The sequence below is a fragment of the Ascidia mentula genome, chromosome 1 (genome assembly GCF_947561715.1).
Source record: "Ascidia mentula chromosome 1, kaAscMent1.1, whole genome shotgun sequence".
Lineage (NCBI taxonomy): Eukaryota > Metazoa > Chordata > Ascidiacea > Phlebobranchia > Ascidiidae > Ascidia > Ascidia mentula.
In genome coordinates this window covers 22,825,555-22,834,800 of record NC_138566.1, presented here as the reverse complement: position 1 = coordinate 22,834,800, position 9,246 = coordinate 22,825,555, and the positions used below count along the sequence as shown (strand labels likewise).

Here is a 9,246-nt window from a genome sequence, read left to right as displayed (position 1 = left end):
TAAAACATCTAAAAGTTGGCACTTTCCATGTTTAGATTACATGAAGACTTGGAACGAAAAACTTTCTCCAATGTTGTTTGGTTCACCGTTTAAAGTTTATCACTGTTTAGTGGTTACGCGTGTGTCATTGCAACTATTTCTCGTTCGTGTTCACATCAGCTCTGGTGGCATCGTCGTAAAAAGAATACGGATGTCCTTTGCAATGCAAAAAAGGGAATAAGAACGTTGTTTTGAGCAAAGAATTTCAATAATTCGATTGGTCAAGGACTTGCTTTACTTTGATTTGCAATTTTGCTAACAATGTGTAGTTGACGATTTTAGTTGGCTTGGCATTTGCCACCAATAGCGTTGAGTCGCCACTGGTTCGTAAGCAATAAACGATTGGTAATTATACAAATGATGCCAAGTTTCTATGAATCACAATAAATACACTAAAATTTTTTGCAGCCTCGACAAACGTGCATTTGACATTAAACAATTGAGGAAAATTAGCGACAACTGAAGAAAACAGCGTGGTGTCCGAAAAGGGTAAGTTGCAATCAGAACGTAATACCGCCACTCACAGGGCGTATGGACACGAAATCTAGATCTTGAGAAATACAATGGTTTCACTTGTAATGAAACTAGCAGCTTTATTCTTAACTCCAGATGCGGTAAATCAACAAACGCTATCTCCGTTTCGACGTTTGGTTGTGCATCGTAACGCCCTGGCTGCGTTGTTTTGAGTTTCCAAATGCATTAAAAACTGAAAAAAAGTGGAAGAATGCAGGAAAATATCTTCTGCGACTGAAAATTGTAAACATAGGAACAAATCATGATAATAGATTTATATTTTGTGTGTCGAAAGTACCGTGAATCTTTCCATGTTCGTCATACGCGCAAAGATTTCCCATAAAATACATGCGTATATTGACACCACTTGTTTTAACCCATCGGTAGGAGCTTGTGGGCGTGTTTGCATTTATAAACTAATGTAACTTAAACTGTCAATGAGGCTTTTGAAATTGACTCTTGTTTTTACTGAGCCGTAACAAAAAATATCTCAAACAGCACAGGTCGACTGCACGCAGAGACAGACCTCATCCGGTAACGCAGCTTACACCCACTTATAACTGATATGACGTAAATATTTGAAACTGTGGATAGACATTGTTGGGCTGTAGAACCACAAGAAATGTCATTTTTCAGGGAACTTAACATTGTGTTTGTCATGCTCGCATGACAAAGGCTAAGCACTGCACAGATCTCCCTACTTTGCAGGCCCTTACCTTACGGCGATATATCATTTACTGTATTGTAATCGCATTATACGTTCTCTAAACGCTGCAATATACGTTTCTCTCCAGTAGCTCTGTGTTTACCGGGAGCATGGTTTTGCAGATTCAGAGGACAACGGTGCGGTTAATTACAAGCCTACATTGTTGGTTGGTGAATCGTAACGAAAAGCTTCGTCATTAAAAAAAATCCAATCTTGACTGCAATACCTTAGCTAGTATGGCAGAGAATATAAAGGAAAAACATAAATGTTATTTAATGACCCTGTGCAGGAAATTGGTACATCATAACCATGATGTTAGATTGATTGGTGTAAAAAACTCCACACGGCACTTTCAAAAAGGCATTAAACAGTAAACACTATATTGCGTATGTCAGTGACGCAACGTAGGCCTGCTACCACTTAACAATAAAATTTTGGGATATACATATAGTAACACATTAAACGCAACCTAATTCACGTGGGAATTTCGTACGTGACAGGACGACGCCCAAACAATTGCTCATGTTTCCTCATACCTTAATAGGAAACGTGCTGTGTTTTGATTGTCTGGCGTATATACCATGTTAACGTTCCTACAAGCGGCAACATAATTGTATTTTTCATGCGAACACCTATATGCCAATCACCATGCTGTTTCCTTGCTTTTCTACCTTGTATTTCTGCATTTATTGCATGCATGATACTTACAAATGAATCAAAATTTTCACACGCTTCCGTTTTTCAGCTGGATTGACTGAATCGTATGACGTACTACCCCCACACGGGACTAAATTCTGACTGTTTTACTTGCATTTTCACTTATGTAACCCATTGTTTGTGACAGTATATTTTAAAGCAAAACTAAACACACGTCTTTTCAAACACCACCAACAAATATTTTATCTTTTACGACAAAGCGCCGTAGGCAGGTTCCAATTTCCCTTCTGCATCCATGTTGCTGTACGTAGCTGCTTTCACTGCTTTGGCACCTTTTTTAAACATTAAGAGTTTTCAAAACTTACATTTAGGCGAACACAGTTTTTTGTTCTTAACGATACCTATTTGTGTGTTTTCGTATCTCGGTTGAGTTCGAGCGTTGATTGGAATTTCGTAGTTGGTTTCATTTGGCTCTTGAGCAACTTGTGCACGCGTCACAAATTCTGCATTGCTGTGAAAGAAAGTTTGTGTAACTAGAACTTTTCTCATATCTGACATCACCACAACTTACCCCTCTAGAGGCGGCGTTTTTAACTTTTTGTGCAGTTTCCAAATAACAACAAAACACACAACGTTGCAAAGCAAAGCTAAGGCGAGGAATACACTGATCACAACAACCGTAGCGCCTACGAATACCATGTACAAACCATGTGGATGTTTTTGAAACTACTGTATTTGACTTACTTGAGTTGTTCTGTCCGTTATGTTGCTGCGGGAAATTAATCTCATTTGTAGATGCAATTTCTTTCATTGTCGTGGCCGATGGACTCAAGGAACTCACTGGCAAAATAAGTACACAAAACCTTTAATGTTTTCGTTTGAAACTATTTGTCTCTTAAAGCGCCAGCAGCGATTAGTTAAGTCCACTTTGTCCTGATCGTATGATCAAAAGTAGATCTTAAACATTGAAGTTTTGCAAACTGCTGTTAGTGGCGGCATAATGTTCACATGCTGCTTACCTTTTTGCGATCCCACGCTTGTTTGTTCAGTTGTTGGGGTTTTTGCTGATTTGCCTTGAGTGTTCATTGCTAAATTCACGTTGGTCGTATCTGCCAATAATCATAGTTTAAATATAATATAGCACAGAAAGACTTGCAATTACCTTTCGCATCACAATGCTTTATTGTGCCATGCAAAGAATTAATACATAAAAGTCATACAGAAAAACTGATTGACGTTCCTATAGAAGCCCTACGGTATTATGTTATCTTTGCTTCATAACATAAGAGAGCAGCCAACAAATTTACTAGTCTAATGATTGCGGTATTGTAACTGCTCTCGTTAGGTCCTATAGAGTATAAAACCTTAAGGTTTTGATCCAATCCAGAATATTGTCTGCAGAAGGTTTTTAAAACCATATTCTACTTTCAACCATAAAAATACACAATCCAGAAACCATGTGAGACAAAATTGTCTTTTTGGTACTATATGCCCTTACGTGGCATCCTGTTTGTTTCTGCAGTTGTTTGAGTTTTCAATTTGCTTGAAGTGCCCAAGGTTGTCAGTAAGTTTGACATAATTGTCGTAGCTAAAAAAGAAAAAAAATTGTGGTTAAAATAGTTTCTGCACAACTGATAACGGTGCGGTTAATTGGTGGTTGGTAAATCGTGACGCCATAAGCTTACTGATGTTCAAGCAACTGACTGGCAGCAGTGTTATCCGACACTACACTGTTTACAGTTTTGTATTGTTTCATTAAACAAAGGATTCAATAGTATTGCTTGTGTACCTTGTTGCACCTACCAACAATGGTTTGCGTTATTTCTTTATTCGTTGTCAAAACAAATTTGCTCGTTGAAGAAACTGTTACTCAAACATGCATTGGCGTAAACAGTTTTTATTGGATTATTTGCCTAACTCAGCAGATATATACTGTTTCTTGCACTTAACACACACTTGGACATATTCTACGCAATAATTTGATTACACAGAGAATGTTTTCCAACAATTAACAAAATATTCGATAGCCGTCGTTAAAATTAACAATCATAACCTAGAATTTTTCTTTGACAAATATATCTTGATGAATATGAACAGGGAACATCTCTCCATCCGAATGTTGAATCAAGTTCATAAATCCAACCCATTATCACACAATCCTCATTTCCTCCAGAGTTGCTTGGTTCCGCATGACCGGACCACTCATTCCTGTTGACATCAACACTTGTTCCATCTGTCCACTGAAACACGTGACCGTGCGAGATTGATACTCTCGTAGCACCGATGTAAAATGAATATGGTACTCCTGAAAGCATTAACAGAACTTATTTCTTTTTCAAGCAAAATGTTTACCAAAATTCAGTTGAAAACGGGCAAAAAGTATAGGGACAACATTTAAAAATTTCTTAAAACAACGAACCTGTTGGGTTTGTAATTTTTCCAACAAGGAAATTAAATATGTTGTTTGTCTTCACATTTGCCAACTGAGCATTTTTGGCAGCGCAACCAGTCACGGCTTCAGCATGATTACTTGCAGCATCGTAAACTATCACATACTCGTATTCACCAAATTTATACCACGTTTGTCCAGAGACGAAGAAACCATTTATCAACCACAAAACAATAGCAGCTCGAAAATCCATTGTTGGATTAAAATATCCTACAACCACATGTAGTGTTAAGTTAAAACACTTCCGGCAATATATGACAAACTTCGAAACGCTTTTACAGGACGGTGCAAGTAGTCCTACTTGTTTTAAGGCTCGTTTTCAATATTTGTTTTATTAACCTGACGCAAAACAATATACACTACTGCAGCACGTTTGTATCCAGATTCGGAATAATTGATATTTATAATTGAGCTGAGTTTAATGAATTACAATCGTATGTCATTTATATCAGGATTTGTGACTTGCTTAAACGTAAAAAGGTTTGACGTCCAACCATGATAGACAAGTCAACATTATAATCCAAAATACTATTTAAATTAAACATTTTTTTCACACACAGTGTTGTGATATGTGTAACTGTAATTTACACCTTTAAACATAGGGATCAATTATTGAACTAAAATACTAATGCAACAGATCCTACTCTGATTCTATCTCGGTAATATAAACAAACATAAGTAAAGCTGCATGTTATATCGCCTGGGATACTTCTTAACAATGTTTGACGTCAAAATCTAGCCTTGTGTCCTAAATGTCTGAATTATTTTCAACCAGGTATCCTTTACAACAATTATCTTACAAGCATTAGGATAGTACATATATTCATATGAGCAAGCTTTGCCAACTGCAAAATAGAACATTTTATCACAGCACAATTATTTAATACGGAACTATTACGAGCATTGGTCGACTGCACACAGAGACAGACCTCATCCGGTAACGCAGCTGACACCCACTTATAACTGATATGACGTAAATATATGAAACTGTGGATAGACATTGTTGGGCTGTCTAACCACAAAACATATCATTTTATGGGGAACTTAACATAGTGTTTTTGCTATCGCGTAACAAAGGCCCCGCACTGCACAGATCACTTTAGTGCACAAGCTCTTACTTGGCGATATATATATCATCTACTGTATTGTAATCGCAATATACGTTCTCTAAATGTTGCATTGTACGTTATCTCAAGTAGCCCAGGGTGTTCAAACTTCAATAACATAAGGTAACCTGCCAGATTTGAATTATGACAGTACAAGTGCACGGGCAAAGAATAACAAGTTTTTTACAGCAATATACCTGTTGGATTTGAAATCTTTCCAACAAGGAAATTAAATATGCTGTTTGTCTTTACATTTGCCAAGACAGCATTTTTCGAAGCACAACCTGCCACGACTCCAGCTTGATTACTTGCAACATCGTAGATCATCAGATACTCGTGCTCACCAGATTTATGCCACGTTTGTCCAAAGACGAAGAAACAACTGGACAACAACAGAATAAAAACAGCTTGAAAAAACATTGTGGGACTAAAATTTCCTACAACCGTATGTAGTGGTAGGTAACAAAGATCAATTAAGCTAGCATCAGGTTAAACACCAATACAAACTTCAAAACGTGTTTACGTAACGGTGTAATTAGTAGGCCTACTAATTTTTAAGGCTTCTTTTTAACATTGTTTTTTACCCTGACGTATAACAATGTACATTACTGCAGTACGCATTTTTGTATTAAATAGTTGATTCTATTTCAACAAGAAAAATTGAAGATGCCAATAGGCCAAATAAATATTTCTGTAATAAAGATTTTACTAGCGCTGACCGTCTTTTGCTCCTTTTTTTTGAAAAAAATTTTTTCACAAGCAATGTTGTGATATGTGTAGTTGTAATTTACACTTTTAAACATAGGGATCGATTATTGAACTAAAATGCTAGTGCAACAGATCCAACACTTATTCTATCTTGGTTATATAAACAAGCATAAGTAAAGCTGCTGTTATATCGCCTTGGATACTTCTTTACAACATTTGACGTCAAAATCTAGCCTTGTGTCCTGAATGTATGAATTATTTTTAACCAGGTATCCTTTACAACAATTATCTTACAAGCATTAGAATAGTAAATATATTGATACGAGCAAGCGTTTGCCCACTGCAAAACAAAAGATTTTATCACAGCAGAAATATTTATTACGGAGCATTTACGAGCGTTGGTCGACTGCACACAGATTCAGGCCTCATCCGGTTACGCAGCTTACACCCACTTATGGTGTCAAAAAATCCACATGACACTTAAACAAGGGCATTGTACAGTAAAACATTATATTGGTTATGTCAGTGACGCAACTTACACCAACACAACATAACAAAACATGTAAAAGTCAGCATTCACCTATGTTTAGACCAAATACTGACTTGGAACAAAAAACTTACTCCTTTGTTGCTTGGTTCACCGTTTGAGGTTTATCACTAACCCCGTTTACATGACGGTTTAAGACGGCTTCGAAGCTGACTCGCCGATCCGACTCTCTCGTTTTCGGCGAAGAGAAAAAGGCAAGCGTCTTAAGCCGTCTCGGCCTTCGATCTAACGCGGAGAGTGGTTTACGGGACAGCTTAAGCGATTAAGTCAGCTTAAACCCAGTTGCGACAAGTGCCGCGAAGAAGTTAGGATTAGGTAATTTGTTTATGAGGTTGTGCGTTGAGGGTTTGCTGTTTACAATAAACCTTAAAAGTAATAAACTAGTTCTAGTACAACTATGCTCTATGCTGCAGGGGCGAGAAGGATGTGCTTACTGGAGTTAATTTTGATAAATACTGCGCAAGTGTTAAATGAATTGTACAAGCATCAAGATACAAAAAAGCAACATTCGTTTTGAGGACCTAAGTTGCATTTTGGAGACCTGAAGGAAACAAATGCATTGCAGGAATGCTGACACTTGTTTGAAAGAAGAATGCACTTGTGTTAACTGTTTTCATTTGCTGCTGGATGTGCTATAATATAACAAGTCAATGCAAACTGGTTGTTTATTCATATTTAGGCTACTGCATCTTATTTATGCAAGGATTATGTGAACAACAATCAACCATAAAATACAAAAGCAGGCTTATGTAAACCTTTTCTGTTTGACACAAGTTTATATTATGTAACTATCACATCTTCTGTATATTTGTTTCAAATTAATTAACATTGGGCTGGTATGAAACATTCCATTCAGTCTTTTCTGACACTCAATTGTACATGGGATAACGGGATTAGACAGCTTCTGAAAAGGATCCTGTGAAGAAGGACAGAGATAATTAATACTACTAAACATGAAATTTTCACTTGAATACTCTTACCATGGTGTTGTTGTGAACACATTCCAGGAAAATGCAGCCTTTTAGTTTAATCAGAAATTAAAAAAATATGGGTTGCAGCAGGCTTTCTAGTTAAATCATCTATTATATCTGGAAAAGTAAACTCACATTATAATCAAGGACCAATTTGCAGCAAGCATTTGCGTAAACTAACTGCCAATAACTTTTCTTTGCATGCCTAGGTTAGAAATATTGATAATTTATTTAGTACAGAGTCTGAATTTACAGCCTGTCAGCCCGAGACAGCTTAACTTAAGCTGACTTAAAAGCCCCATGTAAATTCGTCGTTTTCGCGCGTCGAATTTGAAAATCACGTGACCCGGTCACGAGTCGACTTGATGCTCAAGTCGACTTGGCCATGTAAACAGGGTTACTGTCTAGTGGTAGATCTGATGGCATCGTTGTAGAAAGAATACGGATGTCCTTTGCAATATAAATAAAAGATAATAAAATCTTTGTTTTGAGCAAACAAATTCAACAATTCGATTGGTCAAAGACTTGCTTTACCTTGATTTGCAATCTTGCCAAAAGTGTAGTTGAAGATTTTAGTTGTCTTGACATTTGCCACCAATAACGATCCATGCTGAACAAGCAGATACTGCTTTAGGATAATTGTCGCCACTGGTTCGTGAACAATAAATGATGGGTAATTATTCAAATGATGCCAAATTTGCCCTTGTTTGCAAAATAAAGCAAAAATATAACGCAGTGTACGGGAATCGAAGCATTTAAAAGTGGAAAAATGCAGGAAAATATCTTCTGCGACTGAATATTGTAAACATAGGAACAAATGGTGCTGATAGATTTATATTTAGTGCGTCCAAAATACCGTGAATCTTTCCATGTTCGTCATACGCGCAAAGGTTTCCCAAAAAATGAATGCGTATATTGACACCACTCATTTTATTCATCGGTGTGAGTTTATGTAGTCGGCGTGTTTGCACGTCCATTGTTATTTCTTGAATTAACGAGCATGTCATTTAAAACTTCAATGGAGCATTTAATATTGAACCTATACGTTTTTACGCGATAACAGGAATTATAACGCAAACAGCACAGGCTGTTAAGTGTGTTTACTGGTTTTATGGATTCACGTGGGCATTTGTTACGTCACAGGAAGACACCCAAACATTTGCTCATGTTTCCTCATACCTTAATAGGAGTTGTGCTGTGTTTTGGTTTTCTATTGTCTGACGAATGCAATATTTGCGTTCCTACAGGCGCGGCAACATAATTGTATTTTACATGCGGACACTGCCGTTTCCTTGCTTTTCTACCTTGCATTCCAACATTTATTAAATGCATGATACTTACAACTGTATCAAAAAATATACACGCTTTACATTTGCAGCTGGGTTGATTGCATCGTATGACGTAATACACCCACACGGGACTAAGTTCTGAATGTAATGACGTAAATGATTAAACCAACACGACAATATTTACTTTTCTTCACACTTTACAAATATTTACAGGTATATTAAATGTAAATGCAATAAAAAAGTAGTAAGAAGGTAGGAACG

The 9,246-nt window shown here is 36.9% G+C and overlaps 1 protein-coding gene across 1 annotated transcript; it reads right to left on the bottom strand.

The window, feature by feature from the left end:
- Positions 1-2,140: 2,140 nt before the first annotated feature.
- On the bottom strand, positions 2,141-8,305 carry LOC145889846 (uncharacterized). The gene is made up of 11 exons (XM_082980893.1): positions 8,231-8,305; positions 6,800-6,978; positions 5,668-5,852; positions 4,335-4,574; positions 3,969-4,220; positions 3,414-3,503; positions 2,935-3,024; positions 2,660-2,755; positions 2,487-2,601; positions 2,317-2,426; positions 2,141-2,247 (listed from the first exon to the last, which is right to left on the bottom strand). The coding sequence occupies exons 1-11, from the start codon at positions 8,303-8,305 to the stop codon at positions 2,165-2,167; spliced, it is 1,515 nt and encodes a 504-aa protein (XP_082837019.1). The 3' UTR covers positions 2,141-2,164.
- Between the last annotated feature and the right edge of the window lie 941 nt (positions 8,306-9,246).

What these genes read in the sequence shown, in the direction of transcription:
- LOC145889846 (XM_082980893.1), bottom strand. Translation starts at nt 8,305, where the DNA reads ATGGATCGTTATTGGTGGCAAATGTCAAGACAACTAAAATCTTCAACT. An exon ending in GTGAACCAAGCAACAAAGGA is followed by an intron (nt 5,853 to 6,799) that starts GTAAGTTTTTTG and finishes GTTGTTGTCCAG; the next exon opens with TTGTTTCTTCGTCTTTGGAC. An exon ending in AAGCGTGGGATCGCAAAAAG is followed by an intron (nt 2,756 to 2,934) that starts GTAAGCAGCATG and finishes TTATTTTGCCAG; the next exon opens with TGAGTTCCTTGAGTCCATCG.